Below are 18,070 nucleotides of genomic sequence, written 5' to 3'. Positions count from 1 at the left end.
CCATATTAAGTCAAGGTTCTACCAGAGAAAAAGAAGCAATAGGATATGTATTTTTTTATTTTTATATATTTCTCATTCTATATATATATATATACACATACATACATATGGTGATTTTTATGTTCATATTATTTTCATATATGCTCATATATACGTATGTGTATATGCATATACATGTATAGATTGGTAGATATAGATATATAGTAAGATTTATTTCAATGAATTGGTTTACTCGGTTGTGGGGTCTGTCTGGTCAAGTCTGAAATCCATCTGGCTAGAAACGCTTGGGAAGGAACTGACGCTGTAGTCCATAGAGACTTCCTCAGAGAAACCTCAATTTCAGCTCTTAAAGTCTTCAACTGATTAGATGAGGCCCACCCACATTATCAAGGGTAATTTCCTTTCCTTAAAGTGATTGCAGATGTTAATCCCATTTACAAAATGCCTTCACAGTAATGCCTAGATTAGTACTGGAATGAAAAACTGGGTACTAGAGCCTCGCCAAGTTAACACGAACAACTAACCATCACATAGGCATTCTCACTCTGTGGTTTATGTATAAATTTTATGTTCTAAGTTCTCCACACAAATCAGCCTGTGGAGCTTAAAGGAAAAGGAATATTCTCTCCTCAAAATTCTGGCTCTTGCAGGAACGCCCTTGGTGGCTCAGTCAGTTGAACATCTCACTCTTGGTCTCTGCTTGGGTCACAATATCAGGGTCATGGGATCAAGCCTCAAGACCAGCTCTGCACTCAGCACTGTGTCTGCTTGAGATTCTTTCTCTCCCTCTTCTGCCCCTCCTGCCATGATCTCTCTCTCTCTCTCTCTCTCTCAAATAAATAAATTAAAGTTTAAAGAAAAATTTTTGGCTTTTGCAATGGAAATCCAGGCTTTCAATAATAATGCTTCATCTAAAAGTTTATAAGTTAATTCCAGTAGTCATGTATTTCTTGGTTCTCAGCTATACTTGCACACCTCATAAAACAATGAATATCACTGAAATAAGTGAAGAGCCCATGCAACAAAAAAATTTCAGGAAAGAAAAAAACCTCAGTCATTATTTTCAAACTTTATCCCACCAAGTTCTAAGACCCCACAAAGAAGCCAAGATTTTTTTTCTTTCTCCAAATTTTTGTTTAAATTCTAGTTAGTTAACATATAGTGCAATATTAGTATCAGGTGTAGAATTTAGCAATTCATTACTTACATACAATGCCCAGTGCTCATCACAACAAGCCCTCCTTAATCCCCATTACCTGTTTAGCCCATCCTCCCTAAAATTCCCCACCTCTCCTTGGTAACCATCAGTTTGTTCTCTAGAGTTGAGTCTATTTCTTGGTTTGCCTCTCTTTTTCCCCCCTATGTTCATTTGTTCTGTTTCTTAAACTCTACATGAGTGAAATCACATGGTATTTGTCTTTCTCTGACTGACTTATTTCACTTAGCATAATACTCTGTAGCTCCAGCCACGTTGTTGAAAATGGCAAGATTTCATTTTATATATATACCACCTCTTCTTTATCCATTCATCAATTGATGGACATTTGGACTCTTTCCATAATTTGGCTATTGTTGATAATGCTGCTATAAACACTGGGGTGCATGTATCTCTTTGAATTAGTATTTTTTGTATTCTTGGGGTAAATACCTAGCGGTGCAATTGCTGGATCATATGTTGCTTCTATTTTTAACTTTTTGAGGAAACTCATACTGTTTTCCAGAGTAGCTACACCAGTTTGCGTTCCCACCAACAGCGCAAGAGGCTTCCCCTTTCTCCACATCCTCACCAACACCTGTCATTTCCTATGTTGTTAATTTTAGCTGTTCTGACAGGTGTGAGGTGATATCTCACTGTAGTTTTGAGTTGTATTTCCCTGATGATTAGTGATATTAAGCATCTTTTCATGTGTCTTTTGGCCATCTGAATAACCTCTTTGGAAAAATGTCTATTCATGTCTTCTGCCACTTTTTAATTGGATTATTTGGTTTTTGGGTGTTGAGTTTGATAAGTTCTTTATATATTTTGTATACTAACCCTTTATCAGATATGTCATTTGCAAATATCTTTTCCCATTCCTTTGGTTGCCTTTTAGTTTTTTTTGATTGTTTGCTGTGCAGAAGTTTTTATCTTGATAAAGGCCGAATAGCTCATTTTTGCTTTTGTTTCTCTTGCCTCAGGAGACATATCTAGTAAGAAGCTGTTATGTAAGCCAAGATTTTTAAAAATCAGATCAAATTTAATGGAAAGATATGAAAGACATGAACTTAATAAAAATGTAAGACATTTTGCTTTGTTTTTCTAGGTTCTTTTATCTTGGTTTTTATGGAAAGTTTTTTTTTTTTTACATTTTTTTTTATTTTATTATGTTATGTTAGTCACCATACAATACATCATTGGTTTTGATGTGGTGATCCATGATCCATTATTTTCGTATAACACCCAGTGCTCCATGCAGTACGTGCCCTCCTTAATACCCATCACCGGGCTAACCAATCCCCCCTCCCGCTCCCCTCTAAAACCCTGTTTGTTTGTCAGAGTCCATCGTCTCTCATGGTTCATCTCTCCCTCCAATTCTCCCCCCCATTTTTCCCTTCCTTCTCCTAATGTCCTCCATGTTATTCCTTATGTTCCACAAATAAGTGAAACCATATGATAATTGACTTTCTCTGCTTGACTTATTTCACTTAGCATAATCTCCTCCAGTCCCATCCATGTTGATGTAAAAGTTGGGTATTCATCTTTGCTGATGGCTGGGTAATATTCCATTGTATAGATGGACCACATCTTCTTTATCCATTCATCTGTTGAAGGGCATCTTGGCTCTTTCCACAGTTTGGCTATTGTGGACATTGCTGCTATGAACATTGGGGTGCATATGGCCCTTCTTTTCACTACATCTGTGTCTTTGGGGTAAATACCCAGTAGTGCAATTGCTGGGTCATAGGGTAGCTCTATTTTTAATTTTTTGAGGCACCTCCACACTGTTTTCCAAAGTGGCTGTACCAACTTGCATTCCTACCAACAGTGTAAGAGGGTTCCCCTTTCTCCACAACCTCTCCAACATTTGTTGTTTCTTTCCCTGTCCATTTTTGCCATTCTAACTGGTGTAAGGTGGTATCTCAGTGTGGTTTTGATTTGGATTTCCCTGATGGCTAATGATGATGAACATTTTTTCATGTGTCTGTTAGCCATTTGTATGTCTTCTTCAGAGAAGTGTCTGTTCATCTCTTCTGCCCACTTTTTGACTTGATTATTTGTTTTTTGGGTGTTGAGTTTGAGAAGTTCTTTATAAATCTTGGATACCAGCCCTTTATCTGTAGTGTCATTTGCAAATATCTCTCCCATTCTGTGGGTTGCCTCTTTGTTATGTTGACTGTTTCCTTTGCTGTGCAGAAGCTTTTTATCTTGATGAAGTCCCAAAAGTTCATTTTTGCTTTTGTTTCACTAGCTTTTAGAGATGTATCTTGAAAGAAGTTGCAGTGGGCGATGTCAAAGAGGTTACTGCCTATGTTCTCTTCTAGGATTTTGATGGATTCCTGTCTCACATTGAGGTCTTTCATCCACTTTGAGTTTATCTTTGTGAATGGTGTTAGAGAATGGTCGAGTTTCATTCTTCTGCATGTGGCTGTCCAATTTTCCCAGCACCATTTATTGAAGAGACTGTCTTTTTTCCATTGCAGGTTTTTTCCTGCTTTGTCAAAGATTATTTGACCATAGAGTTGAGGGTCCATATCTGGGTTCTCTATTCTGTTCCGTTGGTCTATGTGTCTGTTTTTGTGCCAGTACCATGCTGTCTTGGTGATCACAGCTTTGTAATATAGCTTGAAATCGGGCAATGTGATGTCCCCAGCTTTGTTTTTCTTTTTCAACATTTCCTTGGCGATTTGGGGTCTTTTCTGATTCCATACAAATTTTAGGATTCTTTGTTCCAGCACTTTGAAAAATGTCATTGGAATTTTGATCGGGATGGCATTGAAAGTATAGATTGCTCTGGGTAGCATAGACATTTTAACAATGTTTATTCTTCCGATCCATGAGCATGGAATATTTTTCCATCTTTTTGTGTCTTCTTCAATTTCTTTCATGAGTGTTCTGTAGTTCCTAGAGTATAGATCCTTTACCTCTTTGGTTAGGTTTATTCCGAGGTATCTTACGGTTTTTGGTGCTATTGTAAATGGAATCGTTTCTCTAATTTCTCTTTCTACAGTTGCGTTGTTAGTGTATAAGAAAGCAACTGATTTCTGTGCATTGATTTTGTATCCTGCCACATTACTGAATCTGTATGAGTTCTAGTAATTTGGGGGTGGAGTCTTTTGGGTTTTCCACATAAAGTATCATGTCGTCTGCAAAAAGAGAGAGTTTGACTTCTTCTTTGCCAATTTGAATACCTTTTATTTCTTTTTGTTGTCTGATTGCTGTTGCTAAGACTTCTAGTACTATGTTGAACAATAGTGGCGAGAGCAGGCATTCTTGATGTGTTCCTGATCTTAAGGGAAAGGCTCTCAGCTTTTCCCCATTGAGGATGATATTCATTGTGGGTTTTTCATAGATGGATTTTATGAACTTAAGGAATGTTCCCTCTATCCCTATACTCTGGAGAGTTTTAATCAGGAAAGGATGTTGTATTTTGTCAAATGCTTTTTCTGCATCAATTGAGAGGACCATCTGGTTCTTCTCCCTCCTCTTATTAATGTGTTCTATCACATTGATTGATTTGCGAATGTTGAACCACCCTTGCATCCCGGGGATAAATCCCACTTGGTCGTGGTGGATGATCCTTTTAATGTATTGTTGGATCCTATTAGCTAGGATTTTGTTGAGGATTTTGGAATCCATATTCATCAGGGATATCGGTCTGAAATTCTCCTTTTTGATGGGGTCTTCGCCTGGTTTGGGGATTAAGGTAATGCTGGCCTCATAGAATGAGTTTGATGTTTTCCTTCTGTTTCTATTTTTTGAAACAGCTTCAGTAGAATAGGTATTATTTCTTCTTTGAATGTTTGGTAGAATTCCCCAGGGAATCCATCAGGCCCTGGACTCTTGTTTTTTGGGAGGTTTTTGATCACTGCTTCAATCTCGTTACTGGTTATTGGCCTATTCAGGTTGTCAATTTCTTCCTGTTTCAGTCTTGGCAGCTTATAGGTTTCCAGGGAGGCCCTCATTTCATCCAGATTGCTCAGTTTATTGGCAAATAGTTGTTGATAATAATTTCTAATAATTGTTTCTATTTCCTTGGTGTTAGTCATGATCTCTCCACTTTCATTCATAATTTTATTAATTTGGGTCCTTTCTCTTTTCTTTCAATAAGTCTGGCCAGTGGTTTATCGATATTAATTCTTTCAAAGAACCAACTTCTAGTTTCGCTGATCTGATCTACTGTGTTTCTGGTTTCTAATTCATTGATTTCTGCTCTAATTTTAATTATTTCTCTTCTAATGCATGGCTTAGGCATCGTTTGTTGCTTTTTCTCTAGTTCTTTAAGGTGTAGAGTTAGTTGGTGAATTCGGGATTTTTCTATTTTTCTTTGAGTGAGGCTTGGATGGCTATGTATTTCCCCCTTAGGACCGCCTTTGCAGTATCCCATAGGTTTTGGACTGATGTGTTTTCGTTCTCATTGATTTCCATGAATTGTTTAAGTTCTTCTTTGATTTCTTGGTTGACCCAAACATTCTGGAGCAGAGTGGTCTTTAGCTTCTAAGTGTTTGAATTTCTGCCAAATTTTTTCTTGTGATTGAGTTCCAGTTTTAGAGCATTGTGGTCTGAGAATATGCAGGGAATAATCTCAATCTTTTGGTATCGGTTGAGACCTGATTTGTGACCCAGTATATGGTCTATTCTGGAGAAAGTTCCATGTGTGCTCAAGAAGAATGAGTATTCTGTTGTTTTAGGGTGGAATGTTCTGTAAATATCTGTGAGGTCCATCTGGTCCAATGTATCATTCAAAGCTCTTGTTTCCTTGTTGATTTTCTGCTTAGATGATCTGTCCATTGCTGAGAGTGAAGTATTGAGGTCTCCTACAATTAACGTATTGTTATCAATAGGACTCTTTATTTTGGTTAACAGTTGGCTTATATAGATGGCTGCTCCCATGTTGGGGGCATAGATATTTACAATTGTTAGATCTTCTTGTTGGATAGACCCTTTAAGAATGATATAGTGTCCTTCTGTGTCTCTAACTACAGACTTTAGTTTAAAATCTAATTTGCCTGATATAAGAATTGCTACCCCAGCTTTCTTTTGAGGTCCGCTGGCATGGAAGATAGATCTCCATCCCTTCACTTTCAGTCTGGATGTATCTTTAGGTTCATAATGAGTCTCTTGTAGACAGCATATGGATGGGTCCTGTCCTTTTATCCAATCTGCAACCCTGTGCTGTTTTATGGGAGCATTTAGGCCATTCACGTTGAGAGTGATTATTGAAAGATATGAATTAATTGTCATCATGTTGCCTGTGAAGACGTTGTTTTTATAGATTGTCCCTGTAAATTTCTGTTGTAGATCACTCTTGGGGTCTTTCTCCTTTTATAGAACCCCCCTTAATATTTCTTGCAGGGCCGGCTTAGTGGTCACATATTCTTTCAACTTCTGCCGGTCGTGGAAGGTCTGCATCTCTCCATCCATTCTAAATGAAAGCCTTGCCGGATAAAGTATTCTTGGCTGCATGTTCTTCTCATTTAGTACCCTGAATATGTCTTGCCAGGCCTTTCTGGCTTGCCAGGTCTCTGTGGATAGGTCTGATGTTATTCTGATGTTCCTCCCTCTGTACGTACGGAATCTCTTCCCCCTAACTGCCCTTAAGATGGTTTCCTTGGTTCTAAGATTTGCAAGTTTTACTATTACATGCCAGGGTGTTGGCCTGTTTTCCTTGACCTTGGGAGGGGCCCCGTCTGCCTCTAGGATGCGAATGTTTGTTTCATTCCCCAGATTAGGGAAGTTCTCAGCTACGATTTGCTGAAATCCATCTTCTAGCCCTCTCTCTTTCTCCACTCCCTCCAGGATTCCAATGATTCTGACATTGGAACGCTTCATGGTGTCACTTATTTCTCTGATTCTATTTTTATGGATTCTGAGTTGTTTTTCCCTGGCCTCCTCTTTTCCCTTTTTATCTATTATATTGTCTTCCATGTCGCTTATTCTCTCTTCTGCCTCAGTTACCCTGGCTGTTAGATTATCTAGATTAGATTGGATCTCACTGATAGCATTTTTAAATTCTGCCAATTCACCTTTTATTTCTGCCCTTAGAGACTCTATGTTGCCATTAATTGATTTCTCCATTCTAACCATTGTCTTCATAATTGCTAGCCTGAATTCCTTCTCCGACATCTTGGTTATATCTGCATCCATTTGCAAATCTGCAGCATAAGTCATAATCTCTGAGTCTTTTCTGTTTTGGGGGCTCCTCCTCCTAATCATTCTGTTTATGGGTGTTTGAGGGAATGTATAGAGTCGAAATTATTGACCAGAACCCAAGCAAGATGCACCTGTTTTCTTGGGACCTTAGGGTTGCTGGCCTCTTGTTTTCCCAGCCTGTCTTCTGGGGGAGGGGCCTGCCGTGCTGTGACTCAGGCAACCCTGTTTGGGCAGAGTTGCCCTGCGCCCCTGTGGTGGGGGATGGGCTCAGCGGGAATCAGTTTTGGGGGCTTTTGTTCTCTGGCGCCTTTCCCTGGTGGCTTTCCACGTCTTTTCCACAAGTCAGAGCAGAAGAGACCGTTCCCAACCCTCTGCCTCAGAGCAGAGAGATCACAGTCTGTTCTTCAGTGAGCTCTCCAGGCCACACCGTCTCCGTTTCTGTCCGTGCTGCTATAAACTGCGGCAGCCTGGGTTGTGCGCCCCTCCGCAGCGCTCCCCAGTCCTGCCTCCAGGTCAGGGCACGTCTCTGCCCTTTGTGCTTCTAAAACCACTAGCCGCTCCCAGTTTGCCCGCGTGACCCCACAGCTCTGATTTCCACCCTGGGGGCTGCAGTTCGCAGGTGCGATTCCGGGGCTCCGGGTTTCCACCCCAGGGACTGCCCTAAAGTCCTTTCCTGACGCCACTGGTCTACGAGTCTGTGCCCCGTCCGCAGCGCGCGAGGCTGTCGCTCACCAGCAGTGTAGGATCCCCACGGCCAGGGTCCCTCCCACTGCCGTTTATCCTCCGATATCTGCCCGCAGGATCATGGCTCTCCACTTCGTACCTCAAAACCAACCGCCTGCGATATTCTGTTTGTAGAGATCCAGATCTTCTTACATCTCAGGCTGGTTTCGTGGGTGCTCAGAGTGGTCTGGTAGATATCCAGCTCAATTCCGGGGACCAGTTGAAATAGGGTCCCCTATTCCTCCGCCATCTTTCCCCCCTCCATATGGGAAGTTATTTTTAACGGCATGTACTCCTAGGCTAATGATATAGGGAGGATATGAGTGAAATAGGGCATGAACTATTAAGCTGGTGAGAATGAGTAGATAATGCTAATGAAAATTCAGTCCATCTCCAGTTAATTCAATTCACCACATATCACTCATTCTCATTCATTCACTTATGCATTCATTCATTCATAAGTATTGATTGCTATCTTATACTACCTAAGCACAGGAATATGACCATGATTTGAGACACAGTCCCTCTGCCCCCAGAATGCTGACAGAAGAGACATATGTGGACAACAACTACAACATAGTGCAAAAGGAGGCTGTTGAAATGGGATATGTACAGGATGCTAAGAAAACAGAGAAGAGGTATACAGTCCAGCCTAGAGAAGAAATAGAAGCTTTCAGAGGAAGGTGATAAGTGAATCCTAAAGAAAGTATAGGATATTGGCAGGTAAATAAGGAAATCACACTGCCTATTTACTGCCATTTTGTCAGTAGGAAACAGCAATGTGCATGACACATTTGGAGACTGCAAACAGTCTGTCCTTGGGTCAGTTCTGTGTGAGACCTTAAGTCAGACTGGAATAGGGAGAGGCAACGATAAAGTCATAATTCTTTGTTGTTGTTGGAAGCATGGTTTGTTTGTTTTAGTGGGAGAATGGTATTTTATTTTTTATTCAAGTGTAATTAACATACAGTGTTATATTACTGTCAGGTGTACAATATAATGATTCAACAATTCTATATATTACTCAGTGCTCATCATGACAAGTGTAATTTTTTTTTTTTTTTTTTAGAAAGAGAACACACATGTGTGGGGGGCGAGGAGAAAGGGCAGAGGGAGAGAGGGAAACCCAAGCAGGCTCCACGCCCAGCACAGAGCCTCAATCTCATGACCTCGAGATCATGACCTGAGCCGAAATCAAGAGTCACATGCTTAACTGACTGAGCCACCCAGGTGCCCCACGATAAGTGCGCTCTTAATCCTCTCCACCTAGAGAAAGGCATAATTCCTGGGAAACTAAGTTTAATTTATCCGGAGCAGTGTAAGTTATGAAAAAAATCATAATAAAATATTTAAAATGAGAAACTGGGCTGAGGCAATATCACTAAGAGCTGTTGAGTACCTGGATTTTGTCAGGTCAAATGAACTTTCTTTTTGGCTATTTTTTCAACTTTATTGAGGTATAGACAATTGAATTTTTTTCAAGATTTTTTGTGTGTGTACAGAGTGCACACATCTCAAATGCTCAAATTTGAAGTCTAAACTGTCCTTTTAAATAATACCTCCTTTTTTTTTTTAAGATTTTATTTATTTATTTGACAGAGAGGGAGACAGCGAGAGAGGGAACACAAGCAGGGGGAGTGGGAGAGGGAGAAGCAGGCTTCCCGCCGAGCAGGGAGCCCGATGCGGGGCTCGATCCCAGGACCCCGGGATCATGACCTGAGCTGAAGGCAGACGCTTAACCGACTAAACCACCCAGGCGCCCCAAATAATACTTCCTTTTAAACATCTGTTTTGTTATTCATAGATTCATGGAACTAGTTCAAGAGGCCTGAAAATGTTTTGTGGCTGATTCTTTTACTTTTGGCAAAATATACTTAAATTATCTATCCAATTTTTCAGAACCTCCAGAGACCGTCTTAGTAACCCAATCCATTGTTTAATAATCCTTATAGCTAAGAAATTATTCTTTCTAACTACCATGAATGCCCTCCCTGGCATTAGTGGGCATAACAAGGTGCAGCCGCTTTCCCAATTGTCAAAACAACAGCAATCCAGAGACACAACAGCTGCGCTGGTCCCTCTGTTTGGTAATGTCCCTCTACTTCTAAAATCTCTTAAAATCTATTGGAAAGTCTCTACTAGAAGATGAGTAGCCACTGAGTATTAATTAATCGATTGCCTGTTCTGAAATTGAGCTCATGTGTTAGTAGTCTGCAGGCATGGAGTGCTTTCCCATTGATTCTTCAACAATGCCGAGTCCTGGGTTTTTCAACCTGGGCACTACTGTCATTAGGACGGATAAATCTTTGTTTGAGGGAGCCTTCCTATGCATTGTGAGATGTTTACCAGCATCCCTGGACTCTACCTATTAGCAGCACCCCCCCCAGTCATGACAATAAAAAATGTCTCCAGACTTTACCATTTGATCCCTGGGGTACAAGGAAAACTCATTCCTATTTGAGACCCACTGACCTTATACTACCTTGTTTCAAAAGGTCTAAAGAGAGCTAACTACTATTACAAACGAGATTTTTTTTTACAAACGAGATTTTTTTAATCTATAGCTAAGAAACCAAATTTTCACACATTTGAACTGCTTGTAAATAACCTCAGATTATTTTTTTATTATTAAAGCAGTACTCGCTTTTAAAAAACAAGTCCAAATTTTCTTGAAGATATAAACTGCAGAGTAAAATCTCCCCTATTCCTGAAATTACTGGTCCCATTTCCCAAAGACAACCACTGTTGATGGTTTGTTGTGAATACATCAGCATTTTATAAACACTAGTATTTTATAGCCTTTATTTTATATAAATAAGATCAAACAATACAGACTACTGTTCAATGTACATATGTGAATATATAGTTCTGAAATTGCCCCATGTATCTAACAATCCTCTGCTGAGACTGATATTTTTGTTTTGTTTTTAAATATCTTAAATAGTGGGACACCTGGGTGGCTCAGTCAGTTAAGCGTCTGCCTTAGGCCGACTTGATCATGATCAAGTCATGATCCCGGGGACTTGGGATCAAGTCCCACACTGGGCTCCTTGCTCAGCGGGGAGCCTGCTTCTCCTTCTGCCTCCCACTCCCCCCTGTTTGTGCGCATGCGCGTGCTCGCTCTCCCTCTCTCTGACAAATAAATAAATCTTTAAAAAATATATCTTAAATAGTTATTGGCAGTCATCATTTAAGATAGAAATTATCTTTTAAAATAAATGGACTGGGGGTACCCGGGTGTCTCAGTCGATTAAGCATCTGCCTTCAGCTCAGGTCATGATCTCAAGGTCCTGGGATTGAGCCCCATGTCAGACTCCCTGCTCAGTGGGGGTCTGCTTCTCCCTCTCACTCTCCCTTTCTCTCTTTCAAATAAATTAATAAAATCTTTAAAAAAATAAAATATTAAAATAAAATAAAAGGACTGAATGTAGGGAAAGTTTGTCTTTGTGTGTGCATGTGCATGCATGTGCGTGCACGCGTGTTTATTTTACTTCCTAACAAAGTATTCAGTAAACTACCTCTATACTTTTGATGCTGTAATTATCTAAGAAAATAGAATATTGCATATTTTCCAGAGGTCGTAAAAAGGATTTCAAATGCGGGAAATAAGTTATAGAATCCAATGACACTCTTACCTTAGTGCTTACACGAGTCATAGCTGAACAGAAACACAATAAACATTTTAATGAAATGTACCAATTACACTCACCTGCTTTATTTTAAATTTAACTGAACAGAAATGCCCTTAAGGCATTGACTTCAGAGCAACCATATTAAAATGTTCCATATTAACATTTAAGGTTGTTTCACAATAAGGGTTATAATTTCCCTGAGCTGGCATTTTCATGAGTTCCCTAGACACAATTGTAAGTGCTTGTGCATTTATGTCAAGGTCTGTCAAAAAGTAAAAGATAAGTTTTATTCCATTGATGATAAACCACTAGGAACTTTGCCTCCAAAAAATGTTTATTATTAAGACTTTAGTCCCAAGAGGGAAGAAAAGGGTTATTTTAGTAAGGTTTGTTTGTGCAGACTCACCTTGGTGCCAACTTTCCATCTCCAGTGACAAGAGTTGTTCTCCTCCTTGTATGGAAGGTGGAAGAAGACACCTTCACAAAGGGAAATTTTTGCCCTGCTTTCAGGCTGATGAGGAGGGCAGAGAGCCCTCCCTATGTTTGTTTGTTTTTAACTGTCTTCAGTTTAAAATAATACTTGGGCCAAAGTGGCATATTTTGGGGTCGCATAATATGATCCCCTTCAACTGCAAAATTATCCGATAACCATCATGTACTGTCCCCTTACTCTATCATTCTGTTTCTGAACAATGAAGCCCTAAAGCTATTTGGTGATCAGAGAAAGGTATTCTTCTGTGCTGAGCGAGACAAAGGAGCTGTGGTAGCCCAGAGAGGAATTTTGGGGCCAAGCTGGGGTGAGGAGGTGTCCACGGAGGCAGCTGGTGTCTGGTACCATGTATCAGGTTTCTAACAGGGCAAGGAGAGTGCTCATATAGGAAAAATGCCCATTACCAGGACTCAGAACTGAATGGGGGTGAGGAGGGCAACCATGCAGGAAGAGGATCTGTCAAGATAATAACTATATTAAGGATATCAGAAAGCAGTTTCTCATTGTCAGAGAAGGGAGTTAGAGCTATGTAAAGGGAAAAAACCAGACTGAATCTTCTGGTGTTGGCTGGGAATTGGAATCCCCTATACAAAATGCTTATTAATTACAAAAGCTAACTTTATAGTGGAGGAGTTTTGGAGACATCACCCTAACCAAGTGACCAAAATGATCATCATCAGTAATGGGACAAATCAAAATCTTGCATAACCTAACAGGCTGAAATGAACATCACTTCTGTGAATTTCTTGCCAAAGGTGCATAATCGAAATCTAATTTTGATGAAATATCATACAACCAAAATTTAGGGACATTCTACAAAATATTTAACTTGCAATCTTCAAAAGTGTTGAGGTCATAAAAGGTAAAGACAGACTAAGAAACTACGGATCAAAGGAAACTAAAGAAATGTGACAATTAAATGCAAGGATTATGAACTAGATTCTTTTACTATGAAGGACTTTTGAGCAATATGTGAAACATGAATGGGTTCTGAGGTTGAAATGGTAGTAAGGCATCAATGTTAATTTCTTATTTTGATGGTTCTAGCTTGGTTATGTAGGAGAATGTCCTTGCTTATAGAAAAAACACAACCAAAGTTTTTAGGTGTGATGGAGCATCTGATCAGGAACTTATTCTCAAATGATTTGGGGGGGAATCATTCTTTATACTATATTTGAAACTTTAAGTTTGATACCATCTCAAAATAAAGTTATTTTTAAAATACCACTATTTAAGACTTTAAATATATCTTTGAATCATAATGTTATAAAAACGTGGAACTAATTTCATGGCACAATCATTGAAGAGCTGTATCTGCTTCTAAAGATAAACTTAAAAGATAGGACATAAGAGCATAATATCCATAAAAATAAGTTACTCCAGAAGAATTTTCAAAACGGCAGCATGAAAACACAGGCAGGTATGTCTACTTAAAACATCTTCAAACAGTAACTGTGGCTGAAGGCTGACAATTCATCAAAGAATTTTTCTGAAACCCTTGATTTTTATTTTTTTAAGTAAGCTGCACACCCAATGTGGGGCTCGAACACATGAGCCTGAGATCAAGAGTCTCATGCTCTACCGACTGACCCAGCCAGGCACCCCTGAAACCCTTAAATTTTAAATTTTGTTCTTAAGAAATTAATAAAGATATCAAAAGTCAGTATCAACACAGATTAACCTTATTTTATGTACACTTGAAGTCTCTGAAATGTAGGATGTTCTACCAGTGACATCCAGTGGTACACAAATCCTTTGACTTCATTTTAATCAGTTTGTTGAAAAAATATTGATAATTTTAAAATAATTTCACAAGTGAAGGTACTATTTACAACATAGCTCATTATTACATAGATTTAACCATTTCCTTCAACAAATGATGTGCTCTGAAAAACTAAGTACAGTCAAAACCTGACATAGCTAGATTTCTTCTCTATAAAAATGTCACTTGCCCTGTTATTAAATGTCCTGCTGCATCTTATAAAGAAAATAGCCACTTTTATTCTTTTCATGTCTTGATGACAGATTACAAATACATTTTTACAAAATAAATGCTATTGACAGTTCAAACTATTCTGATCTTATTTCTTATAATTGACAATATTCAAGAAAGTTCCAAACAGGTACAAACTTGATAAGGATAATAAGCAACAGAATTACATTTGGAGTCTCCAGTAATCTTTAAAGTTTATATAAATCTGAGGTTTTAAAGTGGCAAAATTAACTTATATCCACACAAAAACCTGCATGTGGATGTTTATAGCAACTTTATTCATAATTGCCAAAATTTGGGTGCAACCAAGATGTCCTTCTGTGGGTACATTCAGACAATGGAATATTATTCAGTACCAAAAAGAAATTAGTTATTAAGCCATAAAAAGATATAGAGGACCCCTAAATGCATGTTACTAAGTGAAAGAAGCCCATCTGAAAAGGGCAGGAACTTTATTTCATCCAATGCCATTTGCACAAAATCTTGCACAAAGCCTCACACATCGGAGCTATCCAATCTGTGAGTGAACAGGTGCATGTACTTTCCTGATGGTCTCTATGCCTTCTTCCTCTAGTACCAGATCAACCTTGATTCTGAGTGAGAACTCAATAAATTCCTGATTTTTAAAATGATTGGCTGAGAGGTTTTTGAAAGAGAAGAAAGGGACTGAGTTCAACTCTAAAGTACGGCAGACATTGCATAGAAAAAGAAGGATTGGTTGCGGGAGCAGGGGGGACGCCACCACCACCCCCACCAACCCTGCTCCCTCAACCAACCACAGGGGGATGGTTATCTGTGACGTTCCACGTGGGAAACAACATGAGAAAAGACAAAGAAAGGAGAATCCTGGCATCTTCTGGGAACATGGAAAAGAATGTCCCAATAGCACGGAGGTTCTTGGAAAAGAGTTGGCCTCGGGCTAGTGAGCAAGGTGGGGCTCCCATATAGAGAGCTGTACCTGCCAGAATGAGAGTACCTGTTTTAGGATACTGGGAGAAAACCACTTTTTGAAATGTTTTTATATTAACCTTCTCTCCTCATTCTTCATCAGTGGTTCCTGGGAGCGGGCAGGATGTCAAGTGTTCCCTCGGCTATTTCCCCTGTGGGAATATCACCAAGTGCCTGCCTCAGCTACTTCACTGCAACGGAGTGGACGACTGTGGCAACCAGGCAGATGAGGACAACTGCGGTGAGTGAAGCCCCTGCCCGTAGTCACCGCAGGACCCGGGGCGGATGCAGCGAAGGTGAAGTCGCTGAGACATCTCGTAAGGAGGAAAGGGGAAAGAGAAAACTAAGTTGAAATACAAAATAGATGTCACTTAGGGAAATCTTCCATTTCTTTTATTAGCTTAAAGCATCCATTCTTTTCAATGTGTTAGTCTCACGGCCAATATTTCAGGAAAGTGGTGATTGTGCACATAGTTTTTTATCCCGCAAACCGGTCCAGTTAGCCTCTTACCGGCAGAAGCGTCTTACCGTCTTACCCTTCTGCAGGTAAGGGTGTAGAAACTGAGAATATGGGCTCTGGAGCCAGACTGCTGGGTTTGAACCTGGATACAACGATAACCAATGATGTAGTCTTGCGAATGTGTTTTAGCCTCTTTTTGCTTCCTTTTTCTCATGTTAGGAAAGGGTTTGGAAATTGACCCTTTGAATTTGGGAAGATTATATGTAAGAGATTAGAAGAAAGAGGCACACAGCAGGTGCTAGTTAAGTGTTAACAGCTATTGCCCTTTCTTATCTTTTGCTGACTACCGTTCTGAAGGACAAATGAGACCTCCTAGAAAAGAACAAACAATTAAGTCCAGCCTACCTATTACTTAACCAACAATCATTATTTATAATCTCATAAAGCCAACAAGTAGGGCTTCCGGCCAGCTAGAATATCTGGAAAACTTGGCTTTCAGTTAGAATTTTGTTCAAATTTCTGAAACCTCAAAAACACAAATGTATAAAAGAACTTCAGTGGCCTGGATTTGACTCACTAGGAAAATGAGCTTTGGTTAATAATGTAAATATAATAAGATTTCTCACTCATGGAGAAACAAGGTACTATTTTTGGAGGACAAAAACATGCATGACAATTTGAAGTGCTGCCTAAATAATACACTGAGGAGGACTTGATGTCTTCACTCCCTAAAGTATTAGAGACTTTTTAAGGCACCACTTTGAAGGAGTTAACACTTCAATGTTTGGAACATTGTCTCTAGGTGGTGGAGGTTAACTCAAAACACACTTTCTAAACTGGTGAGCTTAAGCTAAAATTGCCTTTGATTTGGATGGCTATACATATGTGTTTTCTTCTTTAAAAATATTTTTTAAATATATATAAATATATATGTGAATATAATATATAAATACATATTAGATATACGTATATATAAATATAAATTTTTATATGTAATATAAATATATATTCTATCTTGTTAAAATACCTGAATACTGAACAAATTTTAAAAAAAAAGAAGAAGAAAAGAAAACAGTGTTCTGCCCACTGCCAGCCACTCTCAAGTTGCAAGCAGTTCAGATAGAGGGAGTGGCTTCAGGGCTTCCCACCAATGGAAATGTTGGTCAGAAGCAGGAAAAAACTTGGTGGGACAGGAAATTTGCCACCAAAAGTAGTTTCTCAGCGAAAAAAAAAGCTTGGGAGCTCCTGCTTGAGTGCTAAATTTAAAGAAACCAAGTAACAAAAGTAACAATCCTCACCGTGATAATACTCAGTTACTCAAGTTTCTCAGGATTTACCATCCAGCAAATTCAGATGGAGGCACTATGACATTAGAGTGTGGAGATCAGGCTCGGGAGATCTGGACTTCAGTTCTGGCTATGAAGAAGGTAAAAATGGCTGTTTTCTGCTCTGTGAAATGAGAATAATAAAAGTATCTGTGACCACCCAGTCTTCAAAAGATTCAGTGAGATCCTGTATCTAAGATGCTCAGCCCAGTACTTGACATGTAATTAGCATTCAGTAAATGTTAACTTGTGTATCAGCGAGCTGTTATTATTACAAACTTAGTGACATAAGAAGTAATCATCTGGGCGCCTGGGGGGCTCAGTTGGTTAAGCGACTGCCTTCAGCTCAGGTCATGATCCTGGAGTCCCTGGATCGAGTCCCGCATCGGGCTCCCTGCTCGGCAGGGAGTCTGCTTCTCCCTCTGACCCTCCCCCCTCTCGTGCTCTATCTCATTCTCTCTCTCTCAAATAAATAAATAAATAAATAAAATCTTTAAAAAAAAAAAAAGAAGTAATCATCTATTTCGCTGGCCATTCGGTGGGTCAACAACTCAGCTCAGTTGGACTTTCTCAGGCATCTGCGGTTATCTGTGGATCAGCTTTGTCGTCATGCCTGTGATAACTAGAGTGACTCAGTTCCAGAGTGATCCTCCTGCAGGTTAAGCCAAGCTTGTTCTCGCAGTAGAGACATGGCACCCAGGAGTGAACTGGAAGCGTACAAGGCCTCTTGACTCCTAGGCTCAAAAATGGCGCACTCGCCCCACGTCCTTGCCAAAACGAGTCACAAGGTCGGCCCTGTTTCAAGGGGTCAAATGGGCCCCTACCCCTGCTAAGAGGGGCTGTAAAGGCACACTGCCAGGGGCTTGGGCAGAGGGAGGGCAGTGACTGCAACCTCTTCTGCAAATTCTACCACAGGTGCTATTATCATTGCTTTTCCCACAAGCATTGGTATTAACTCTCAGTGACTCAGAGTCCCCACCTGGTGACTTTAGGAAGTCCTGTTAGTTAAACAATTTAAATATCTCTAGGAACAACCATGGTTTGTCTATTTACTTATTGAAACAGCATATTTGAAGGAATTATATTTTTCCATATGCTTGCTTTTGTAGTTATATGTTTATACAAGTAGATGTGTGTGTGCATGTGTG

The 18,070-nt window shown here is 39.6% G+C and overlaps 1 protein-coding gene across 2 annotated transcripts in view; it reads left to right on the top strand.

Moving 5' to 3' along the window:
* RXFP1 (relaxin family peptide receptor 1) overlaps positions 1–18,070 on the top strand; it is a 100,642-nt gene that overhangs the window by 23,763 nt on the left and 58,809 nt on the right. For both annotated transcript variants that reach the window (XM_035022824.1, XM_035022825.1), the window contains exon 2: positions 15,241–15,378. In XM_035022824.1, coding sequence (XP_034878715.1) covers positions 15,241–15,378 — 138 coding nt within the window. The remainder of the gene's footprint in view (positions 1–15,240; positions 15,379–18,070) is intronic.

The sequence above is a fragment of the Mirounga leonina genome, unplaced genomic scaffold (assembly GCF_011800145.1).
Source record: "Mirounga leonina isolate KUSES-001 unplaced genomic scaffold, KU_Mleo_1.0 Mir_176, whole genome shotgun sequence".
Taxonomy (NCBI): Eukaryota; Metazoa; Chordata; class Mammalia; order Carnivora; family Phocidae; genus Mirounga; species Mirounga leonina.
Note: the sequence above shows the minus strand (reverse complement) of the source record. Positions and strands in the feature narration are given on the sequence as shown.